The sequence below is a fragment of the Sinocyclocheilus grahami genome, unplaced genomic scaffold, assembly GCF_001515645.1.
Source record: "Sinocyclocheilus grahami isolate Dianchi unplaced genomic scaffold, SAMN03320097.WGS_v1.1 scaffold84.1, whole genome shotgun sequence".
Classification (NCBI taxonomy): Eukaryota; Metazoa; Chordata; class Actinopteri; order Cypriniformes; family Cyprinidae; genus Sinocyclocheilus; species Sinocyclocheilus grahami.
This window is the reverse complement of record NW_015505263.1, coordinates 173,026-198,194: the sequence shown is the minus strand read 5'-3', so window position 1 is coordinate 198,194 and position 25,169 is coordinate 173,026. Positions and strand designations below refer to the sequence as shown.

At 37.7% G+C, this 25,169-nt stretch overlaps 1 protein-coding gene across 1 annotated transcript in view; it reads left to right on the top strand.

The window, feature by feature from the left end:
- LOC107586628 (nesprin-1-like) overlaps positions 1-25,169 on the top strand; it is a 122,246-nt gene that overhangs the window by 81,619 nt on the left and 15,458 nt on the right. The window contains exons 75-113 of the mRNA XM_016274082.1: positions 1,058-3,218; positions 3,410-3,747; positions 3,905-4,049; positions 4,155-4,373; positions 4,607-4,875; positions 4,972-5,137; positions 5,445-5,600; positions 5,740-5,892; positions 5,999-6,181; positions 6,349-6,486; positions 6,676-6,861; positions 7,042-7,164; positions 7,845-8,027; positions 8,409-8,552; positions 9,863-10,051; positions 10,582-10,722; positions 11,690-11,809; positions 11,891-12,052; positions 12,157-12,351; positions 13,236-13,397; positions 14,100-14,291; positions 16,648-16,779; positions 16,933-17,129; positions 17,226-17,358; positions 18,109-18,291; positions 18,417-18,566; positions 18,770-18,946; positions 20,011-20,166; positions 20,265-20,420; positions 20,522-20,692; positions 20,767-20,900; positions 21,149-21,353; positions 22,454-22,636; positions 22,713-22,859; positions 23,703-23,857; positions 24,046-24,193; positions 24,264-24,358; positions 24,465-24,699; positions 24,774-24,968. Coding sequence (XP_016129568.1) covers positions 1,058-3,218; positions 3,410-3,747; positions 3,905-4,049; positions 4,155-4,373; positions 4,607-4,875; positions 4,972-5,137; positions 5,445-5,600; positions 5,740-5,892; positions 5,999-6,181; positions 6,349-6,486; positions 6,676-6,861; positions 7,042-7,164; positions 7,845-8,027; positions 8,409-8,552; positions 9,863-10,051; positions 10,582-10,722; positions 11,690-11,809; positions 11,891-12,052; positions 12,157-12,351; positions 13,236-13,397; positions 14,100-14,291; positions 16,648-16,779; positions 16,933-17,129; positions 17,226-17,358; positions 18,109-18,291; positions 18,417-18,566; positions 18,770-18,946; positions 20,011-20,166; positions 20,265-20,420; positions 20,522-20,692; positions 20,767-20,900; positions 21,149-21,353; positions 22,454-22,636; positions 22,713-22,859; positions 23,703-23,857; positions 24,046-24,193; positions 24,264-24,358; positions 24,465-24,699; positions 24,774-24,968 — 8,677 coding nt within the window. The remainder of the gene's footprint in view (positions 1-1,057; positions 3,219-3,409; positions 3,748-3,904; positions 4,050-4,154; positions 4,374-4,606; positions 4,876-4,971; positions 5,138-5,444; positions 5,601-5,739; positions 5,893-5,998; positions 6,182-6,348; positions 6,487-6,675; positions 6,862-7,041; positions 7,165-7,844; positions 8,028-8,408; positions 8,553-9,862; positions 10,052-10,581; positions 10,723-11,689; positions 11,810-11,890; positions 12,053-12,156; positions 12,352-13,235; positions 13,398-14,099; positions 14,292-16,647; positions 16,780-16,932; positions 17,130-17,225; positions 17,359-18,108; positions 18,292-18,416; positions 18,567-18,769; positions 18,947-20,010; positions 20,167-20,264; positions 20,421-20,521; positions 20,693-20,766; positions 20,901-21,148; positions 21,354-22,453; positions 22,637-22,712; positions 22,860-23,702; positions 23,858-24,045; positions 24,194-24,263; positions 24,359-24,464; positions 24,700-24,773; positions 24,969-25,169) is intronic.

The window sequence follows — 25,169 nt, the reverse complement described above, 5'->3', positions numbered from 1 at the left end:
CACATATATATATATATATATATTTTTTTTTTTTATTATTTATTATTATTTTTTTTTTAAACAACTTAGAATGACATTTACATACTTTTAACTTCTATAATTTGATGCACTTTGAATCAAACTATATATTCATTTGGAAATAATGTAGGGTTGGATTTAGTTTTTTTTATTGAATTATGTAAAGTAGGCTATGATTTTATTGATTTATATTATTTGTCACATGCCCTGGCATTGATTACATCAGCATTTTTTTTAAACAACTTAGAATGACATTTACATACTTTTAACTTCTATAATTTGATGCACTTTGAATCAAACTATATATTCATTTGGAAATAATGTAGGGTTGGATTTAGTTTTTTTTATTGAATTATGTAAAGTAGGCTATGATTTTATTGATTTATATTATTTGTCACATGCCCTGGCATTGATTACATCAGCAGGAAGGCGGAAAAAGCAAAGTGTTTCCATTGTGGAGATAGTTATTACATTTTGATGATAGATTATGAAAACAGACATTTTTATTTTTAGAATAACGTGCGCAGATGAATTGTTCACATTAGGACCAGGGTGATTTATTTATAACATAAAAGAGTGTTTTGTTTTTTTTCATTTCTCATGTTGTCTCTTTTTATACACTTGGCTTATTCTCTGTGCTCATGTTGCCTGTAGGAATTTGGCCAGCAGCTTCAAAACAGACAAAGCACTCTGACTACAATGACAGAGCTTGTAAGTAAGCTGACAGAAGGGCAGGAGTCTCCTGAGCATACAGAGATTGGACGACTGAGCCATGCATGGTTGGAGCTGTGCCATCAGGCCAACAATCTGCAGGCTCAGAGAGAGGAAGATCTGCAGAGGACTAAAGAGTATCATGACTGCATCAGTGCCATGGAAGCCCTCTTTGAGCAGGTGTCCAAGGAATGGGACAACCTGGCCAGGTAAAACTGTTATTCAGGATTTAGTGTAAATGTATTCATATGTCACTTTTAATTAGTGTTACAACGGAAGTGTAATTTGAGACTTCTGGGAGTTACATTATTATTTTATGATCTTGTAGAACTGATGCTGAGAGTTCATCTGATCATTTGGAGGCTCTTCGGAAGCTCTCGGTTGTTCTTAAAGAAAAGAAAAGCACACTTGAGGACCTCAAAGAGCAGAAGCAAAAAGTAATGTACCACTTAAACCTGGATGATAAAGAGTTGGTGAAGGAGCAGATTGGCCACTTTGAGCAGCGATGGGCCCATCTGGAGAGTCTCATAGAGAGGAAGATCCAAGACTCCATTGTGACCCTTGAAGACATGGGCCAAGTTGAGGCCCGTTTGAGGGAAGCTCGCGAATGGGCTGAGGAACAGAAGCCTGCCTTATCCGAAGCCATGAAGATGAGTCCTCCTCCTGAACTAGCTCAGAGTTTCCTTTTCGACCATCTAAGCATATGCAGTGAGCTGGAAGCCAAGCAGCTTCTGTTGGCTCAGGCTATGAGTGATGCAGATAGGGTTTTAGCACATCTGGGGCTTAACGAAAGGCAAAGACTGCAGCAGCTCATCTCAGATACTCAAGCAGAGGTACAGTCCTTGAGCGTCAAAGTTGCTCAACGAAGGAAACACCTGAGCAAAGCCTTTACAGAGAGAACCCAGTTCCTTTTGGCTGTGAATCAAGCTATCACCTGGGTCCAGCAAAATGAAAAGAAAGCACAAGCGGAGGAGTACATAGCCCTTCTTCCTGATGACCTATCTAAGCAGTTGAGGACTTGCAGGAATATTCAGAGCAGCTTGAGAGCCTACCAGAGTGAGCTGACATCCCTGTGGTCCCAAGGCAGGGATCTGATGAAAGACGCTGCCGAAGAAGAGAAATCAGAGATGCTAAACAAACTCCAAGAGCTGCAGAATATCTTCGAAGTTTCCCTACAGAAGTGTAGCCAGAGGCTACAGGAGCTGGAGAAAGTGTTGGTGACCAGGAAGTACTTCAAGGCAGATCTCGAAAAGATATGCCAGTGGTTGAAGCAAGCTGATATTGTGACCTTCCCAGAGATAAACCTCATGAATGGAGATGCAGAATTAAGTTCGCAGCTTACAAAATACCAAGAAATATTGGATCAAGCCATGGAATATGAGAACCTCCTGCTAACTGTGCAAAGAACAGGTCAAGAAATACTTCCCACTCTGAATGAAGTGGACCATTGCTACTTAGATGAGAAATTGATTGCTCTTCCACAACAGTACAATAATATTTTGGGACTAGCCAAGGAGAAACAAGAGAAAATACAACAAGCCGTTCTTGCCAGACAGGAATATGCCTCCTTTATTGATGTGACCCACAAAGCGCTTAAAGAACTTGAGGAACAATTCCACAACTTGGGGACGCAGTCTGTCGGCCTTAAGACTGAGGAGGTTGTCAGTCTTCAGGCTGATTATAAAGGCCTCCTGGAGGAGCTGACCAATCTTGGACAAGCCGTCAGTGAGCTTAACCAGAAGAAAGAGGGATTTCGTAGCACCGGTCAACCTTGGAGACCTGAAGAAATGACCCAACTGGTTAGCCTTTACAACGGTCTCAAAAGATTGATTGAGCAGAGGGTAGAACATCTTGATGACACTCTGGAATCTTTCGAGGACCATCAAGCCATGGCTATGCAGGTTGATTCAGAGCTGAAGGCCACCAAAGAGCAACTGGTGAAAGTCAATGCAGAGACGCAGTCAGCTGAGGAGAGATTACAAAACTATCATGCTCTGGCCGCTAGTCTTCATGGTGCCAGCTCTCACCTCACTCGACTCATGGAGCAGATGGATAACCTGGCACCCCACTTGGATTCCGCCGCACACGAGGCTTCAAAGCAGCGAGGAACCTCTTGGGAAGAGGAGCTTCAGTCCTTACAGTCAGCTGTTGGGGAACTAATTGTGGAGTGTGAGAACAGGTTTGTGCAGAGTAAAGACTTTGAGACAGAAGTCAATCGGACCTTAACTTGGCTCCAGCAAATCAAAGATGAACTTGGCTCTGAGGTGGTGGTAGACGTCAAGGTTGAGAAGGTCCAGGAGGAAATCCGAAAGCAACAGATTATGCAAGAGGAAGTTCAGTCGAGGCTTAGGATAGTGGCGGCTCTAAGCACCAGAGAGAAGCAGAAGTACACCAGTGCCAATGAGCTCGTCCCCCCTCATGTGGACTCAAGTCTACAAGAAATGGCCAAGCTGGAGGCTGATGTTCAACGTGCCCTCAGCTCCAAACAGGCAAGTTCTAATCCAAACTATCAATAGAACCAAGACTACTAGTTAAAGCACAACATTTTCAACATAACCCCCCAACATGGGATGCATTGAGCCTAACAAGCTTCTTAATAACTACCCAAGCCAGCAATACTTAGTTAACCAATGGTTCCCCTTAGCTAACTCACTAACGAATCCAATTGTTTCTCCTGTAGATAACGCTAGAGCAAGCTCTCGCCTTGTGCCAGAAGTATCACTCCAGAATGCAAACAGCTTGTGAGTGGCTGGAGGACGCTGTGGGCTTCTTGCAGCAGGCCAGCCTTGGGGTGGACGTGGAGAACTACGAGGAGTGTCTGAGGCAACAGGAAGACATCATGGCCACTGAACAGGAGTTCCTGGGTGTTCTTGAGGAGCTGGATTCATTGTCACCTCAACTTGAAAACCTGGTCAACCCTACAGCCAAGGATCAGCTTCGACTTAGTGTGGAGTCTGCACAGCAGAGAGGTGTGGAGGTCAGAGACCAGCTTCAGTGCCACCAAGACATCTTAAACAGGTACAGTTTAGTACAGAACACAATTTTCCAGAACATTTGAGCTGTAGCTTAGATCTATTAAGGGTAAATTTACCCAAGTTTTATGCTAATAAAGACCAATGTTGTAGTTGGATGTAGGTCTGAATTATAATCACAGTAATAATGTGACCTTTTTCAGCTGTGTTACCCAGTGGAATTCATATCAGGAGGCCAGACAGACAGTCATTGAGCTGATGAATGAGGCAGAGAAGAAGCTAACAGAGTTTTCCACAGCCAAGGCTGCAACAAGCCAGGAAGCTGAAGAGAAACTCCGTAGTCATAAGGTAAGCCAAGTGTGCAGAATTGACTCTCTTTCTTGAGTAGATAAACTTATTCAACTGTCTACATGATGATAAACCGATCAAAATGCCTTCATCTTTGGCCTTCAGTCGTTGGTATCCATGGTAAACAGTTTCCAAGAAAAGCTGACTGGTCTGGAAGAGCAAGCCTCCCAGTTAGAGCTGGTTGGAAGTGATGCCAGTAAAGCCACCATAAGTCGATCCATGACCACGGTGTGGCAGCGCTGGACCAGGTTGCGCAGTGTAGCACGAGGCCAAGAAAGGGTGCTGGAGGATACAGCCCACGAATGGAGAACTTTCAGAGAAAAGGTACCGTTTCACTGTCGATACTTGTGGCCAAATATTCCGGGAGTCCTCGTTTAATGTTATTATGATGTTCTGCCCCTACTCAAATTAAGGAAATGCAATGCTATAACTTTTAAATGGTTTGAAATGGTATATTGATTATATATCAAATTTAATGGTACATTATAAGAGTTTGGGCAAACAGGTAAACATTACAAAGACTTGATATCTTTTTTCAAACAACTTATGTTGCTCAGATGATGAAGGTAAGAGCTGTAACAGAAGAACTGAAGGGCCGTGTTCCTGATTGTACTGCTGAGAAAGCCTCCAAAGCCACACTGCAGTCACATCTGGACCAGTACGAGCTGGTTGGTCAGGACCTGGAGAGGGAGCTGTCTTCTCTAACCCTCTTACGACAGTACACTCTCAGCCTGCTACATGGTGTGGAGGTGTCTGTGCCAACGCCTGATCATGAACAACTGCCAAGTCTGAAGGAGATCAAAGCTGTGCAAGATCAGCTTGAAAGGTATATAACCTTTCTCCAATCCAATATAAACCAATAATAATGAAATCCACCAAACAATACAGTAACTCAATTCCATTTATGCTGTGTCTCTTGTAGTCTTCTGCAGAAGGCCAGGACAGGAAAGACTCGGGTTCAGCAGGAACTGTCGGACAGGGAAGGTGTGGAGAGAGGGCTGAGCCTTGTCAAGAGCTGGATACAGGACTCCAGGGAGCTTTTGCTGAACCCCACATCTGATCTGGACATTCTGACACAAGAACTGGAGGTGAAAAGAATATGTGAATTCTGTAGCCAACAATATTTGTTAAAACTTCAGTATGCTTCACTGTTGTCATTATATTGCATGTAAGTTAGGTGAGTTGAAATGAAGTTGAACACATGGCATGCAGTATTTCTGCCTAGTGCAGTATTTCTTGTATACTACACATTTAGCAAATATAGTGTGTCATCCTGGCATTGCATACATATAGCAGATTTGCATATTGTGCACAATGTACATACTATAATAGCATCATATAAATAGAACGTTTGTATAATTTTGATTGTCTTAATTATATTGTATCATTGTGAAGGTGATGCATGGAGAGCTGATCACTCATCGCCAGAATGTGGATAAGCTCGCAGAACAGCAGCAAAGTAAATACCTGGACCTATACACTATTTTACCATCTGAGATCTCAATGCAACTGGCTGAAGTGTCCCTGGCACTGGGATCCATTGAGGACCAGGTACATAATTACCCTTTAAATTTTTTCATTTTGGATTAATACGCAGTTTCTCATTAATTCGTAGGAGACATATTTTCAACAACATTAGCATATTTAATAAAGCCTTATGCAAGATATATAACATGAATCATATCTTTAGGTTCAAGCCAAGGAGAGAGACATCCAGAAGACCAGAGTTATCAAAGAGGAGTTCAACTCCAGAATTCATGACGTGTCCGAAAAATTGAAGGCTATCTCAACCTCTCTAAAGGAAAAGGCCACTGATATTGATCAGGCCAAAGATGAGACCAGAGTATGTGTTGCATCCCAATAATAGTAAAATTTATCAAATTTCTATTTTTTTATGAACAAATTTCCCTCTTTTGAATGAGCATAAAGTACTTTGACTGTATTCCTAGCGTCTCTGTGATGAACTTGACGGCTGTGGACGAAATCTCGCTGAGCTAGAAGCAGCAGTGCAGGACTTTGGTCGCCGTAACCCTCTGATAGCCAGACAGCTGGCTGATGCAATTGCCAAATTACGAGAGATCCATAATCACACTCTTCGACTGGCTGAATATAATACTATATGGCTGAAGAAGGTAAGAAGATATTTTATAGTATGTTTAAATAGAGAAAATAAACATTCAGCTAATACAAAAAAAGATACAATCTCAGCCTATTTCCTTCAGGCTATTTGCTTGGTTTGACCTTTTGATTAGAGCTTTTCATGTATTGCATGTGATGTGGTGTGTCTTTTTCGCTCAAGGCTGATGCACATCTAGATGAGTACAATGAGATGTTTGAGTTCATAGTGAAGTGGACAGACAGAGCCAGGAGCCTGGTGAAGGCCAACATCATCTGGAACTCCTCCTCGCACCTGCAAGAGCAGATCAGGATGTATCAGGTGAACATGTATCAATATGTATCATTGGCTGCATATGCAGCATGCACCAATCAGCTTGTGCCAAGTCGTTTAACTCTCTGAATATCACTAGTTACATTACATCCCGTGAGCCTGCGCCATCTAGAGTTTCATGACTGAACTATATATTTATTTTTGTGAAATAACCTACCTGTGTTTTTGACCTTGCAGTCTGTTCTGCGTGAGTCGCGTGAGCTCCATGGTGACCTGGAGGTCATGCATGAGAAGGTGGAAATACTGTCTGAGACGCTGCAGGTGGAGGCAGTGGGACAGCAGGTGTCAGAACTGAGCCGCCACACTGAGGAGCTGGAGCTGAAAATTAGATCACGACTGCATAGTCTACAAGACGCAGCAAAGGTTTGACATTTTTTAAAATGTTTTATTCTGTTAACTATGCTATTCTAAGTCAATTTTTGCCATGAAGATAGCCTTAGATGCTGACATGGCAATAAAAATGATAAACTAACTAACAAACTGGTAAGTACACTGGAGACTTTTTCTCTAGCTCAGCGTGACTGCATTTGTATTTTGTTTCAGGATATGGAGAGGTTTGAGAGTGAAGTGAAGGCCCTGCATGTGTCACTGGAGCAGGTTCAAGCCACTCTCACATCTCCTGAACTGGCCCGACTGAGTCTGAAAGAACAACTGACTCAAAGACAGGTGTATTTATCTGTCTTGATCCTCAAGAAGCATTTATTTTCCTCTTTAAGACACCCTCTAAAATGTTATATATAATACCCATAATTCCAAGCGTAACATACTTGACTACATGTTAGATGTTAGAAACCAGGAAACTTTAAGGAATAGTTCACCCAAGAGTGTACTCCTCCTCAGGTCATCCAAGATGTAGATGAGTTCTCTTCTTCATTGGAAACAGGTTTGGGGAAATTTAGCATTACATCACTTGCTCATCAAAGGATCTTCTGCAGTCAGAGTTTAATTGATGGACTTGAGTTGTGTGGATTATTGTGATGTTTTTATCAGCGGTTTAGACTCTCATTCTGACGGCACCCATTCACTGCAGAGGATCCATTGGTGAGCAAGTGATGTAATGCTACACTTTTGGATGGCTTGAGCATAAGAACATTTTCAGCAAAGTTTCATTTTTGGGTGAACTTTTCCTTTCAAGTATGCATAAAGTAAACATAATTTGAAGTATACTCTTCTAGGTAAATAAGTCTTTGGCTGTAGTGTAACTGGTTAAATATCTGGACTGGTAACAGAAAGGTTCTTCTGATTAATTATTGAGTGTTTTTGCTACATACATATTTTAGTTTGGAAGAGAAGCAGTTTTGTTCTTATAATAGAACACCATTTTAAAAAATTCATATTTTTTTCAGCGTTTGCTGGCGGACATGGAGAGCTTCAAGCAGCAGGTAGATGCCGTACAGGAGTGTCAGAGTGCTTTAAGAGTCCCTGAGGAAGTGGTGACCAGTCTGTCCATCTGCCGCACTGCTCTGAATCTGCAGCAAGAGGCCAGTCAACTCCAGCACACTGCCATCCAGCAATGCAACATCCTGCAGGTAGGGAGAGCAGTTGTGGCACCAGATGGGAATAAAAACACCTGCTTACCAGCCACCAAACACACCTGAATTTTCATGGATCATGTGTTGAGAGCTTATAGCTTATTAGGCACAAATGCTGTGTTTGTTTTATGATCTGTCAGAAAGGATTATAAATTAGAGATGTATTTAGAGGAAGTGAATAATGATAATGAACATTTTCGTGGGGTCTACATGATGAAACACCTTTGTAAAGGAACTATATAATGTCTCAATTTGTATTTAAATATGTCAAAGATATCTGAAAGAGGTTGGTTAAGGGGTGTAGTAATTATTATTAATCTAATTTAAGTAATGATATTAAATATAAAAAATGTATGTATTTGTGTGATGTCTGTTTAGGAGGCAGTGGTGCAATATGACCAGTATGAACAGGAAGTCAGAAACCTGCAGGCCATGATTGAAGATGCTCACCGGGTCATTCAGGACCAACCTGTGAACACCAGCAACATCCAAGAGCTGCAAGCACAAATTAACCATCATGAGGTGCAATGTTATTTTTTGTATTTACTATTATAGTATTTATTCATATTTTTCATTTTTCATTTTAATTTTAATTTTAAAGTTTTTATTTTAAATTTAATTTTAAAATAATTTTGTTATATGCTATGGAGCCTCGCACATGACATGTAGGAAAAAAATAGTAGGCTAAATTGTGCGCACGATTTACTAATTCATTCCCTCGATTTGCTAAATCGTGCACACGATTTATAAATAGAGAAAAAGCAATTAGTAAATTGTGCGCACAATTTAGCAAATCGAGGGAATGATTTCGCAAATCGATGGAAAGAATTAGCAAATTGAGGGAACTAATTAGCAAATCGAGGGAAAGAAATAGCAAATTGAAGGAACGATTTAGCAAATCAATGGAACGAATTAGCAAATCGAGGTAACAAATTAGCAAATCGATGGAACGAATTAGCAAATCGAGGGAATGATTTAGCAAATCCATGGAGCGAAATAGCAAATCGAGGTAACGAATTAGAAAATCGAGGGAACGAAATAGCAAATCGAGGGAACGAATTAGCAAATCGAGGGAGCGAATTAGCAAATCGAGGGAACGATTTAGCAAATCGAGGGAACGAATTAGCAAATCGAGGGAACAAATTAACAAATCGAGGGAACGAATTAGCAAATCGAGGGAACGAATTAGCAAATCGAGGGAACGAATTAGCAAATCGAGGGAACGAATTAGCAAATCGAGGGAACGAATTAGCAAATCAAGGGAACGAATTAGCAAATCAATGGATTAGCAAATCGAGGGAACGAATTAGCAAATCGATGGAAAGAATTAGCAAATCAAAGGAAAGAAATAGTAATCGTGAGTACGTTTTAGTACATCGATGGAACGAATTAGTAAATCGTGCGCACGATTTATTTATTTTTTCTTGCATGTCATGTGCGGGGCTCCGTAATATGTTTTTGTCTTTTTTTTTTTTTTTTTTCATATTTCTATATAGCTTTTTATTTATTGATATTATATTTTATATTTATATGTTATTTTAGTTCAGCTTTATTTCAGTTATTTTCATTTATTTTTAACATTTTAAAAATGTTAATAAAATAATTAAAAACAAATGAAATATTTATTTAAAGAGTTTTAGGTAAAAAATTCCAATTTTGATGAAGTGAGATGGATATTTAGATCAGAGATGCCACACTGTCTGCTAATCTTATTTTTGTGTTTTAACATCTACTGTTTGTGTTTAGCCAGACTGATCTTTCCTGTTTCTTGCATTAACCTAAAGGGCAACTAAATAACATCTTCTGTATTCTGTTTATTTTTATCTAAACAGGAACTGGCCCAGAAAATCAAGGGCTACCAGGAGCAAATTGCATCCCTGAACACCAAGTGTAAGATGCTGACGTTGAAAGCTAAACACGCCACCACGCTCCTGTCAGTGAGTGATGCAGAGGGTTTAACCGAGAGTCTGGAGGAACTGGACGGTGATGCTATTAAAAGAAAGACCCAATCACAAGTCTCCGTATGTATCATTACCCTGAACGCAGGCATGACATTGTAATTGTGGGAAAAGGAAACAGACTGGAGTGTTAAATGTTTAAAAAGCAATTGCTCTTTTTTCATAAATTCTAAGTAACCGTGTGCACTACAAAACATGATTTGTAATCATGTTTTTAATTGGCTAATCTAAATTTTTGTCTTGTATTAAAAATAGATATTCATCCTTAAATCAAGATAAATTTTCTCAACAAGCAAATGACACAAGATATTAGGATTGTTACCCTTGAAAAGGGTTTTCAGGTTAATCCAAATTTAGTTTTAAATATTTAAATTATTGATTCATGAAATCAAAACAAAAATACAAATTAAGTGAATGATACAGAATAAGAAGTCGACTTGCAGTGTTGATTAAAAACGGACTCTTATCTGAATTGCCTTTTTTTCTTTTCTCTCTGTGATCTTTGCATGTCATAATCAATTAACTTTATAGCTCTGTGAACTGATTGACTAATATCTTCTGCTCTGTGACTCTCTCTCTTGTGATGCTGTCAGATGTCGGCTGGTCGCTGTCAGTCTTTCCTGTCTCCTGTGACTGAGGAGTCAGGCGAGGAGGGCACCAGCAGTGAGATCTGCTCTCCTGCTCTCTGTCGATCTCCCTCTCCTATCACTAACACAGAAGCAGCCATTAGCAAGGTATTAACAGAAGAAAAAAAAAACTTTTGGTGCTTGATCTGATTTCTAGCAGACATGTACTGCCTTTTTGCAATTCCCAGTTTCACCTTAATTTTATTCAAAAAAAAAAAAAGGTTTGGAATAGAAACCTAACATAATATCTTATACGTAGTTTATACTGTATACTGCATACTAGTTGTGAAAATTGTAATGCAATAATGTTTTGAATAGCAGTATATTCAATTTTGAGTATCTTATCTTTGTCTACCACATAATTTCATATCCAAAAACAGAATCAAATTGCATCATTTTAAATATTTCTATAGAGTTTTAATTACTTTTTATTTCAGTTTTAGTAAATAGCAGTGTGTTCTGGTTGTATAATGTGCCTTTTGGTAAATGTAGTGGGAAATGATTTCATATATGCAGAAAATTCACATACTGTGCACAATATTCATACTGCATTCCAGGGTTATTATAGTTAAGTAAAACTAAAACCATTTTTAAAAATTGTTACTTGAAATAAAATAAACATTAACTGTTTTTAACTGTTTTTTTAACCGTTTTTTCCCCCCAGTTAGTTACCAAGGTAGCATTTCTTTTTTCAATTTAATTTAACCTAATGTGCTAAAATAAATAAAACAAAAGCTGCAATAAAAAATAATAAAAACTATATAGTTTAAACTATATATAGTTTCTATATAGACATGTAAAAAGACTAAAAATTAAAAAAAAAAAACTGTATAAAACAAACTCAGAATTATTAATAAAAACTAATAAGAGTATCTCAATGATACTAAAATAACACTGCTGCATTCCTGGTAGGTGTAGTCTGTCATTCTGAACATATTGTACGCTTAACGTGAACCTGAATCAGTATATGTTCATTCTGTGACAGACAGCAGTGCAATGACTTTGTAGTACATTAACATGATGTATTTGTTCTCTCTTATTTATCATCATCTTTTTGGACTGTCCTAAATTACAGATGTCCATGGGAAGGGCCACTCTCACCAGAGCGCCCATCCAGGAGCTGTACAATCCCGCGCTGGAGTCTGTAGCGAGCTTAGATGATCTTCAGCGCTCGTGGGAGACCCTGAAAAATGTGGTACGTATGACTTTTCTGTTCAACAATCAGATGCACCAGGATTGAAAATCTGGTCTTTAAGTTTATCTCTGTGTTTTACAGATAAGTGAAAAGCAGAAGACGCTCTACGAGGCTCTGGAGAAGCAGCAGCGCTATCAGGGCTCTCTACAGACCATCTCGACTAAGATGGAGTCCATCGAGGCCAGATTAAACGAGCCTCCTATGCACGATCTCAGTCCTGACAGACAAATGGTCCTACACCAGGTGAGAAGATTGAAATACTATACTCTAGCTCCAGTTGTAGACTGTAAGAGATTTATAAGAATATTGGTGCACAACAAAAACGTCATACTTCCGTATTCCTCCAGAATCAGACGGAGGAAATTGTCAAACTGCAGAATGATATAGATGAGCTTGAGTCCAGCTTTACAGAAGAGCTGATCTCTGATGCGGTGGACTCGGACTCTGCGGATCAGCTGGCCATGCAGTCCACACTCACTGTGCTGTCCGAGAGGATGGCCACCATCCACATGAAGGCTTCTGGAAAACGCCAACTTCTTGAGGTATGCCTAGAATAATAATTAAATAATATGTCTAATTTATTTTTTAGAACACCCTTCATACATAATTATTGCTCAGTATTTTGAAAACATGTTGTGAAAAAATAAAGTAAAACTTTATTTTCGGCTTTGGAAAGGTGCGACTTCAAGTGTAGTTTTGAAATGCAAACCAGGTGCCTATTAAAAAAGTTAGTATTGTTAAAAAATAAATAATATTGTAAATAATAATGAAAAAAAATACCTTTAAAGATAAAATATGATACAATTTAAATTTCTTCTTTCTCTTTGGAGTGTTACAAGCTCTTGGTGCATAAAGAAGATCTGTAAAGTTGCAAAGACTAAAGTCTCAAATCCAAAGAGATATTCTTTATAAAAGTTAAGAGTCAACCACGATAACAACGATTTTACAATATTGTAAAATATTATTACAATGTAAAAGAACTGCTTTCTATCTGAATATAATGTAAAATGTAATTTATTCCTGTGATACAAAGCTGAATTTTCCGCATCATGACTCCAGTCTTCAGTGTCACATGATCTTCAGAAATCATTCTAATATGTTAATATGATGCTCAAAAAACATTTTCAATTTTGAAAACATTTGTGCTGATATTCAAGATTATTTGATGAATAGAAAGTTCAAAGAAACAGCATTATGAATGTCTTCACTGTCACTTTTGATCAATTTGGTGCATCCTTGCTGAATAACAGCATTCATTTCTTAAAAAAAATAAATACATATTTTTTCTTTAATTTTTGGAAATCTTTTTTCTTCGTAAAGTTATGGTGTACTGACGTTTTCACTCATTTTATAGCCTGATAAAGGCTTCTGTTCTTTAAAGATAACTGGTATATATATATATATATATATATGCTGATGTGTGTAGGAGCGACAGAGTGAACGTGTGGAAAAGCAGCAACAGGCTCAGGCTTTGCAGCGCTACCTGAACCAGGCAGACCAGCTGGACCAATGGCTACAGAGCACTCGTGGTAACATCACTTCCTGCTCTCAGGACTCAGACGTGGAAGAGCAACTCATAGACTGTCAGGTTAGAGCGCCCCCTACAGCAGATCACAAAACGTGCACTTTATGAATTATTTACAGATTGAAGTACAAAAGAAAATGTATTATTTTGTGTTAACTCCTGAAATGTATGCCTGCTTTGTTTTTTTAAATGAATGAGTTTAGCTTAATTCCACTGGATTCAGGAACAGGAAACTTTTGTATCCGTAAGCAGCAGTATTATTAGAAGGCCTCTGAGCATTCAGATGGATTGATTCTTAAGCGTCTGTGGCACGAGCTGTAATCAGATTATGTAAATGTCTCAGCGTAATACCGTTTACAATTATAATGGCTTTAAGGTTATTAGAGGATTCCTGTGAGAGGATTGGTGCTCACTGGAAATCTGTCCCGCCCCTTATTACATATTCATGAAGCTGGCTGCAGCATTAGTGGTGAAAGAGGCGGGGCTACTTTTGCCTTCATGGGAAGGTTACAAACTGGCAGATGTCCCACGGTGAAACACCTTGACTTTTTATTACAAGCTTATGCGTAGTCTTAACATTTTGGATATTGGATATAATTGTAAGTATTTTTATACATTCCCGTTATCCTAAAGAATGCATGTGTACTGGGAGCATGGCACGTGAGGGATTATGGATAATGTACGGTGCTGTAGGTGTCAGTAAGGGCCTGGGATGAGAGCGGAAGAACCATGTTTGAGCTGGCCTCGCTTTTGTTGCTCCTGCAGAACATGCTGCTGGAGATCGAGGAGAAGGTGCTGGCTCTCTCCGAGCTCTCCAGACACAGCGAGAATCTTCTGCTGGAGGGCCAGCCGGAGAACAGGGAGGATGCGGAGCAGCTGGCCAGGAAGTTGAGTACACTGAAAGGCAGCCTGCTAGAGCTGCAGAGGATGCTGCAGGACAAGCAGATCAACATTCAGGTGGGACTTGAACTCTGAATCAAGGCTGGAAGCTTAGACTTTTTCGACTCAATGTTTCATTTGGATCTTTAAAAATATAATTTGCTTAAAAATTGCAGAGGTGGTACCACGTTATATGGTAATAGTGTGTTAGTACTATTATACTTATATGATACTGAATAATTAACTTATGCATATACCATATATCATATAATTACATTAGATGGTACTCCAAGAAAAAAAATTATTACAATGCCCAAAAAAACATAGTACTATCATGGTACATAATAATAATAATAAACTTTATTTATGTAGACTCTTTTTTAATAAAATGCATCTTAACATGGTTCACAGGTGAGAATAAAAATATTTATAGAAATTAAGCATGAAAGCAATAAAAACAAATAAAAGACTCAATACGAACTAACAAAGTTCTGTGATTTCAGTAAACGAGGCTTCGTTACATCTTAACTCTTTAGCAATGTTTCGAAATGTTATTGGTTCGTCATTAGGGGACGACCTCTGTGAACCCATGAACCAGTGTCAATGTTTTTTACCTCATCAGTTTATACATTTGTGAACATTTTTAATTACACATTTGTATGATAACGAGGAAGAATAATAGATAATAGAATATTATTGCCTGATTAACCAAGATGTCCATAAAACAAACAAAACAAGCCCTGTAAATGAATAAAAGAACACATTTCATACATATATTGCATATTAAATTCTATTTGATGATTTGTTAATTGTATTTCAATCATGACAACTCTCTGAAGATTTTAGCATGGTGATGGATATGACAATGTTAATGTATTTGGTCTTGGCGGAACAGATCTGCTACGCTGCTGCTGAATTGCTGCTGCTGTTGGTTGTTGCTGTAGTTGTAGATTATTGCTGCTGCTGCAAGCAAGTAGCAGATCTGTTTACTTGCTACTGCCAATGCATATGGCAATATGGTGCCGTGAGTATTTAAGACATACTGCTGCTGCACAAATAGCATATAAAATAACCCTGTAGCAGATCTATACAGGTGGAGCTGGGGAAGGTGGAGGGTTTCAGACAAACTCTGAAAGTGTGCTGCAGGAATCTCAAGTGAATGCTAGCCAGCCATATAAATGCAAGGCAGTAAGCTCATTGGCTGCATATGCAGCATGAACCAATCAGCTTGTGCCAAGTCGTTTAACGCTCTGAATATCATTAGTTACGTTAACACCCCATCAGAATGCGCCATCTAGAGTTTCATGACTGAACTATATATTTTTAGAGATTATACTGTAACTAAACGTCTACAGTTGGTTGTAAAAAGTGTTTTATGCATGTTTAGGCTCAGTTTTTGTTGCATTTACACCATTTTGACCAGCATTTTCAAGCGTGTTGAAACAATGAATCATTTTGGAAGCAAGTGATTCAGTTGATTCAAAGTTTCAAAAAGCTTTGTTTCTCTCATCGCTAGTTCACATAACTAAAATGACTAGTTCACATAACTAAAATGACTAGTTCACATAACTGAAATGTAAGAGGGTAGATGACAAGTAACATTAACTCTTTTTATCATCAAGTTTTTAGCTTAAAATGCATACATTTGAGCATTTTGATCATCTTTCCGATTTTTTTGCCGATAACTTTAAAATTCATAAAGTGTGACAAATGGATTTCTGAAAGTTCAGATATTTCCATGAAGTCTCTGAATTAATATGAGCATACAAAAAAATATATATATTGATTATATAAACAGATTGAAGTAAGAAAGAATACTTCATTTTTGATTATTAATTAATGCATTGAATAATTAGCGATTACTAATTGTATTTAATTATTAGATGTTGTCATATTTATAAACAGTGATTGTAGTAGTATGCCGATATTAGTTTTATTTATATACTATTATAAAATTTATTGATATTTTGAAAATTTTATATTTTCAGTTCTCATTTTGATTTTAGGTTCTTTTGTGCATTTTATGTTGTCTTGTCATTTTTATTAGTTTTAATTTTTGTAATATTTCTATTGAACTTTATTTATTATTTCAGTTTTTGTTATTTTAGTACTTCAACTTCAACTTTTTTTTTTTCAGTTAGTTGCCAGCATTTCTAATTTTTATCTTATATTTATATATTATTTTTTTGCTTTATTTTTTAATAGTTTTATGTTTAGTTTTAGTTAACCTGAAGACTGGAATAATGATGCTGAAAATTCAGCTTTGCATTACAGAAATAAATTACATTTTACAACATATTTAGATAGAAAATAGTTATTTTAAATGTTTGAAATTGATCCAATAAATGACTTTCAAAGAAATTAAAATATCCTACTTAATAAGCTGTTTCTTTCCCACTCATTATGTATTTGTATGTTTCTCTGACTTTATCAGACGTGGGGTCGTCTAGTTTCGGACTATCAGACCCTGTACCGATTGCTAGAGGCTGTGGAGGGCAGTCTGCCGACCGCTGGCCTGGTGGAGGAGATGGAGGAGAGACTGAAGGAAAGAATAGAGCTCTATCAGGTATGCAATGAAATCATGAATGTTAGGATTAGTTGTAATGTAGTCTAGAGTAATTTGCTAACATGGGTATGATCAGTGTATTAGGATAGATAATCTAATCATACCAGACTGACTGTATCTGACCAACTTGACCTTCCATTATCATCACCTTAGGCCCTTAAAGCCAGTCTGACGGAGCACCAACACAAGCTGCATCAGGTGCTGGAGGAAGGGAAGCATCTTCTGTCATATGTGAGCTGCTCCAGCCTAGAGAACCAGCTCACTCTTTTGGGCGAGCACTGGCTCAACAACTCCACCAAGATCAACAAAGATCTACAGATCCTGGAATCCATCCTGAAGCATTCAACCAGGTCAGGAGCTACATTTTTTTATTTTTTTAGAGTGATGCATTGTTTTATTCATTTTATTTCATAATCTTCATGATGAGATGTGCTTGATTGTCACAGGTATAAGCGTGAGTCTGGTGAACTGAGTCGCTGGCTACAGGAAGCTCTGGAACGCTTGGAGTTCTGGAACACACAGTTCGTTGCTGGTCCTCAGGAACTGGAGACTGTTAAAGACCAGTTAACAGCTTTTCTGGTTAGTTAGACTGGTTCATTGTTAAGAAATCACAAGCATGGGGTGTGTTTAGGATGTTGGTGCATTTGGCCAACCGGTTTCACTGGAAAACCACACTGGTTCAAGCTTTGCTAGTAAACCGTATTTTTTATTTTATTTAATTTTATTTATTTATTTATTTTATTTTATTTTTTAACTTGTTTCGTTTTTATTTTTTTATCCCAGTGTCTCAGACCATATTTATTTAATTTATTAATTTATTAATTTTTATTTTTATGTTTTTGTTTTATTTTTTAATTTTTTTTAATTTTTTTTATTTTTTAACTTGTTTCGTTTTTATTTTTGTATCCCAGTGTCTCAGACCATATTTATTTCATTTATTAATTAATTAATTTTTATTTTTATGATTTTGTTTTATTTTTTTTAATTTTTTAATTTATTTAATTAAATTTTTTAACTTGTTTCGTTTTTATTTTTTTATCCCAGTGTCTCAGACCATATTTATTTCATTTATTAATTTATTTATTTTTATGTTTTTATTGTGTATTAATCTTTATTTTATATTTTATTAATATATAATTATAATATAATCATTCGTTTTCACAGTTCGATGTTTTTGCCAATGAAAATAGTTTCAAAAGAAGCTTTAATTAATAATTAATAATTATTAATTATTAAATAATTATTTATATCTTTGCATGCCTATAAGGAAATAATTCCAGAAACCACAAGATACTGGTCGTTTCATGTGTCGTCTTTTCTTCTCTACAGGAGTTCAGTAAGGAGGTAGAGAGCCGCTCCAGTCTGAAGGCCTCGGTGCTGAATGAGGGAAACCAGCTGCTCAGACTCAAAAAGATGGACACCGCGTCTCTGCGGTCTGAACTCGCCCGTCTGGACTCTCAGTGGTCAGAACTGCTTGCCCGCATTCCTGTAGTTCAAGAAAAACTCCACCAGGTACTGACTGCTCACTAAACAGGCTTATCTGCTCCGATACATAGGATTAGTTTAAATTCTGTGGTCCATTGGTCAGATCTTTCTTAGTCTATGGTTTTTTAAAGATATATTGTTTGTTGTTTTAGTCTCAGATGGATAAGCTGGCATCCCGTCACGCTATCGCTGAGCTTGTGAACTGGATGTCATTGATGGAGAGAGTCATAGAAGAGGATGAGGAGAATCTCAAAGGGGCTGTTGGGTCAAAGGTCATCCAGGAGTACCTGCAGCGATACAAGGTGACAGCTTTTACTGTTTTACTCCTGTTAGAGTCTACAAAAGGTCTATTGTATTTAAGTGAGTAATATTTTTCCAAATTAATTTATTGGTTGGACTGGATTTTAGGGCGATCATCAGAAGTCTAGCTACACGAGAGTAATTATGAATTTTTTTGTGTTTTGCTAACTGTTTTCTCCATGCTGTTGTCTTTTACTTTCTGTAGGGCTTCAGAGTGGATGTGAACTGCAAACAGCTGACTGTGGACTTTGTGAATCAGTCAGTGCTCCATATCAGTGGTGCGGATGTGGAGAGCAAACGCAGTGATAAAACAGATTTTGCGGAGAAACTGGGCGCCATGAACTGCCACTGGCAGACACTGCAGACACGTATCACTGAGAGGGTGAGACTTCAGGGGCCTCATTTATAAAGTGTGCGTACACTTAAATCCACACCAACGCCCATATTTGTCAAAACTGCCATTGACGTGGAAAAGTGATAAGTGTCACATCAGGTTCTGAGCAGACGTACGCACTTTTTCTTGTCGGAGTACTGCAGGTTTTTGTAAATGTAAGCTGTTCTTGCAGCTCACTGTTCTAAGTGAAAGAATTTGGACGATGACTGGTGATCTTTTATATGTTAATGACATGAATTAGGTGTCGTTTACAAGGCAGAGAGCTGAAACTATTCAGTTGCGCGCAAGTTCAAGATCGTTTGCGATTCATAATTTCACATCTGAAAGAGAGGCGTATGTGGGTTTTCTATGCGTACATATATTTCAAACTGCGCAACATTTTATAAATGAGGCCCCAGATGCAGCTCATACATACTATATACAGTTTTCAAACTCTATTCAGACTTTTGGTAGATAATTTCATTCTGAGCTGTTCTATACATATTTCTTTTTTACGTGTTATATACTTTTAGGAAATTTTTAAGATTAAAATGAAAAGTTTTTCATTTATGTGTGTGTGTGTTTATATAGGTAATATTTTGTAAATGTATATAAAAAAATAGATATTTGGATATTAAAAAATGTAATATTTAAAAAAATATTATTATCCACAATTTATTTTTTGTTTCCAGAAGTTTCAAAAACAGCATGTTCTACAATATAAACTATATTATATTATAACAATATAATACAATATAAAAAATAAATACGATTTCAGTTTATCTTGTTTTTTTAAGCATTTTTAGTAATTATTAATTTAGCATTTTAGTCATCCTATGGCCCCTTGGAAGGTTTATGAGAGGCCCTCTGGTTGAGAATCACTGTAATAGTGTTTTATTTATTTATTTTTAGTGTGTGCCAGCGATGATGTCATTGTAATATCTGCATACTAAATTGTGATTACATAAAGATTTATAATAATTAGTGTTACTATTTGGTACATAATTGCTCAATTAAGTTGTATCATATAATTGCATAAATGTGTTGTTAAATGTTCATTTTTGTTGTTTCAGGTACAGTATCTGGAATGCTTGTTGGAATCCTGGGTTGAATATGAGGGTAAAGTTCAGACTCTTCAGGCATGGCTGAACGCTCAGGAGGACAGACTCAAGACGAAGCACAGGATTGAGAACTTATCCTCTGTGCAGAACGCACTTAAAGACTGCCAGGTTTGACCCATTGACCAAACACGCAGTCTTCTTTTATTCAACATGACCTCCGTGACTGGAATACAGATTTTCTCTCTTTTTCTGACATGTAACTTCAGGAGATGGAGGAGATGATGAAGGAGACGGAGAGGGAGCTGGAGAGAGTGGAAGAACAGGCTTGTGCTCTCGTCCAAAATAAAACCGACGAGGCCTGTGCTGTTGTCATGGAGTCTCTACAAGTCTTGAACAACACATGGGCCAATCTGGACCACCTGGTATTTACTGTTTTAATGTGATTCTATAAGTCTCTTTAAACGTTACAGTGTTTATATGTGGGTTTCTGCATGTAAATTGTATTTGGATTGCTGTGTCTCAGATCGGACAGCTGAAGATCAGTCTGAAGTCTGTCCAGGACAAGTGGAGTCAATACAAACAAGCGTCTGAAGAGATCAACGGCTACCTGACGGAGGGACGCTACTCTGTGTCCCGCTACCGTCTGCTCACAGGATCTCTGGAGGCTTCACGGCTACAGGTGGAGAGTCTACAGGTAAAGCAAGTTCCAGTTCATTTGCAAATCATGGCTTTCATATGGTCTCATATTGTTTCCTCGGACATCTGTAGAACCTGCAGGAGGAGCTTGAGAAACAAGAGAGCAGTCTGAGGAAGTTTGGATCAGTTACACATCAGCTTCTGGAGGAGTGTCACCCGTCTGTGTCTGACACACTCAATAACACACTAAAAGACATTAACGCCAGGTCCATTTTTCATTTTTTTATGTATATATATATATATATTTGTACAATAATACTCAAAGTACTTTTTTTGTAAATGTTTATGTGTTTATAATTATAGTCCTAACTTGAGTCTAAGACACACATATCAACAAAAAAATGCATGTCTGTAATCCAAACTGCAGGCATTTTAGTTTGCAAATGCAAAGTCATTTTGGCTTTGTGAGTGAGGTTGATGTAATAGAAGTGTGTGTGGGTTTTGTGGTCTTCAGATGGAACAGTCTGCAGGAGGAGATCGTGGAGCGTCTGAAGAGCAGTAAGGCTCTCCTGCAGCTGTGGCAGAGCTATAAAGATCTTTATGGACAGAGCGACTCCAGCATCCAGACACTAGAGGAGAGAGCAAACCAGATGCTGAAGACCGCCAGCCACAAAGACATCACAGAGGAGGACGTGTCCACCTGGATTCAAGACTGTGCTGTGAGTGTAATATTGATTATGATTATGTGGTAACACTTTCAAAAGTTGTATCTGTTAACATTAACATTAGTTAATGTACTAACATGAACATTATCTTTAACAAATGTTAATAAATGCTGCAAAAACGTTGTTTTTTAGTTTGTGAGTTAATGCTAATGAGACCTCATTGTATTGTGTTACAGATTGTTTCCAGGTTCATTGTTCACTTTCATAACAATTATTGTTATTGTGTACTGTAGCAACAAAACTGTATTTTTATAAGTGAACTTGACAATATTTGCATATCTTACAAGTGATCAGTTACTTCTTTTATCTGATATATTCTGTGGTTAGTCAAGAGTATCATTAATTAAATCATTAATAATTATTTTTTTATTAATTTTAATCAATTTTTTAACTTTTTTTTTTTTAGATGTAATGCCTTAAATTCAATAGTGTGATATACTCTCATAAATGTTTGTGTATTCTACTAATGCACTAATCATACATTCTAAACAGCAACGGTTTCTGTACATTTTTGTATTTCATATTCACCCTTATTGAGAATGTAGAATCATGTTCATCTCAATCACAGTTGTATATGCATTTAATTCATTCATAATTATTTTTAATGAGTTTAATGAGTGAGTTGTATGCTCTCATAACTTATACTATGTTTTAATACTTTACCTCTACATAATACTAAGTATTAAATATTATAATGCATTAAAACACATGATCAATGCTATAAACAATAAATCATATCATGCATTATACATTTAAGAATGGTTACCGTGAGTAAGTTAGGGAATTATGCATTACAGCTGTGGTTATAGTTGTTACAAAAATAATTACAAAAAAGTAATTATTATGTGTAGCATATGGCATTATAGATACGTTTATGAAGCATTAAGAATATCTGGACACTATTTATGATTTAGAGCTCTAAATCTACTATTGTAAACCCTGTAGAATACAGAAATGGTTTGTGAATAGTGTTTGTGGATCCTAAGTGTTCACTAAATTCTGAACAGCAACTAATTATGTCAATGTTTTTTATTTCATAATCAGTACTTAGTGTAATCAGTACAGTAATTTACTCTCATCCCATGTTCCCTCAGGAGCTGCTGCGCTCTCAGGCTCCCGTCCAGGCGTCTCTGCAGGTTTTACTGGAGCTGGGAGAGCAGCTCAAACAGCAGGTGGACACATCAGCTGCGGCCTCCATCCAGTCTGACCACCTGTCTCTCACCCAGCGCCTCAGTGCTGTAGAGCAGAGCCTGAGCCGACAGCAGGTGGCGCTGCAGGTGAGTGAAGAAGAGCATTGAAGTGGCTTGTGAGAGTGTTTTAGTGTTTGACACTGAGGGTTGTTTTTCTCCCCAGGCTGGGGTTCGCGACTATGAGACGTTTAACGAGCAGTTGGACTCTCTGTCCCGCTGGATCGTGGAAGCCGAGGAGGTTCTGAAAGCTCAGGATCCCAACGGTTCCTCTGACCAGTCACTGATCCAGGACCGCATGGAGGAACTCAAGGTATACAAGAATGAATAGATCACTTATGCTGGGATGCCTGAAATATGCAAAGATCAGATCAGTGTTGTTATTGTTTTCTAAAACGAATTAATTTTGTTTTACATGAATTGAAATGAAGCTGAAATAAAATAAAACCTAAATAGATAAGATGAAAAATTACAAATAAAAGATTAGAAATGTTACCTTGGCAACCAGCTGAAATAAAATAAGTTTGAGCTGAAATATTAAATGACTAAAACTGAAATAAAAAATTAATTAAAATCATTAAAGCACATAAAATTACAAACAATTTAAATCTGAAAATCTAAATATAAAAGCTAATTCAAAATATTAATAAATACTACAGCAGTATATAAATAATACCAAAATAACCTTAAAATAAAGCTAAAATAAAAATATTAAAATGACTAAAACTAAAATTTAAATTAAAAAAATTAAAAAATGCATTAAACTGACGTAACAAAATTAAACCACAATTAAAATCTGAAAAATAAAAGCTAATTCAAAATACTATAGTTGTATATAAATAATACCAAAGTAACCCAGGATCAGGGTGGTCGATATGTACACTGGAAATCAAAATATTGAACCCAGCTGATGTTTCTATTTGTTAAAAAACCCTTTGTTCCAATTTTTTTTTTTGCTTAAAATGTACATATACATAAATTATGTAAGAAAAAAATGTAAGCAGTTTTCATTTGATTCACTTTTCTTTTCTTTTTTTTTATCAATATAACACAAAATCTGAAAACCGAAAATGTGCAATCACTTAAAATGACCTGACCAATATATTAATTGACCACCAATGTTTTTGTTTATTTCTTTTATTTATTTTTTGTGCAGAAACAAATGCTGAAGTTCAGCAGTATGGCTCCTGATCTGGAGAGGCTGAATGAACTGGGTTACAGACTCCCTCTCAACGACTCTGAGATCAAACGCTTGCAGAACCTCAACAGAAGCTGCTCCACCACCTCAGCTCAGACCACTGAGAGATTCAGGTTTGCTCCAGCTCATTATAAAGAGAGGTTATATCATTATTAAATACTTCCTTCTCATAACTTTCTTAAATACCCTGCATGGCTCTTTTTGGACTTTGTAAAGACCTTCATGGAAATGCATAGTACTACAGCAGATATTGTTTGAGTGTCTGTTTACCTTCTAAAGGATGTCTAAATTCTCTTCTCAGCAAACTTCAGGCCCTGCTACTACAGCAGCAGACCTTTCTGGAGAAGTGCGAGACGTGGATGGAGTTCCTGGTGCAGACGGAGGAGAAACTGGCCGTGGAGATTTCCGGAAACTTCCAGAGCCTGATGGAGCAGCAGAGAGCTCATGAGGTGAGGCATACAAAAGCAAATTAGGAGTTGCAAACCTAGCCTAGATACTAATAAATGAGCAATGTTACAGCTGTTTCAGGCAGAGATGTTCAGCAGACAGCAGATCCTTCACTCTATCGTCAGTGATGGACAACGCATGCTGGAGCAGGGACAGGTGGACGACAGGTGAGCAACATCATCATCAGCATCAGATATATGCATATGCAAGATACTAGCATTCAAGATACCTGAACAGACTGAATGCTCATATCGAAACTGACCGTGTCTCCAGAGATGAGTTCAAGCTGAAGCTGGCTCTGCTGAGTAACCAGTGGCAGGGGGTGGTGAGACGGGCACAGCAGCGCAGGGGCATCATAGACAGTCTCCTGTGGCAGTGGCAGCGCTACAGGGAGATGGTGGAGAAGCTGAGGAAGTGGTTGGTGGAAGCGTCCCATCAGGCCGAAACCCTGCAGGCGGGCACACCTGTGCCACTCCAACAGGCACGAGCCATGCTGGATGCAGTTCAGGTAAGTATTGTTTGACCTAATATGCTTTTGTGCTGGCTGTTAGCACCCCTGCTGACGCTCTGTTGATCCTGCAGCTGAGGGAGAAGGTTCTGCTGAGGCAGCAGGGCAGTTACATCCTGACGGTGGAGGCAGGGAGACAGCTGCTTCTGTCTGCTGACACACGAGCTGAAGCCGCTCTACAAGAGGAGCTGCTCGACATACAGGAGCGCTGGAAACACGCCAACATCCGCCTGGAGGAACAAAAGAAAGAACTGGCCATCCTGCTCAGGGTACAGATCTTTGTGTCACAGCTCCACCTGTTTTCCTGTTTAGTGATTCTTTTCTTTCAGAGTATTCTTAAAACTGAGTCATCCATCGCACAAGAAAAAATGGAAAATATCAGGAAATATTTTTAATTGTAATTTTCAAGTCTGGAAATTGATGAAAGCGTATATATATATTATATATATATATATATATATATTTTTTTT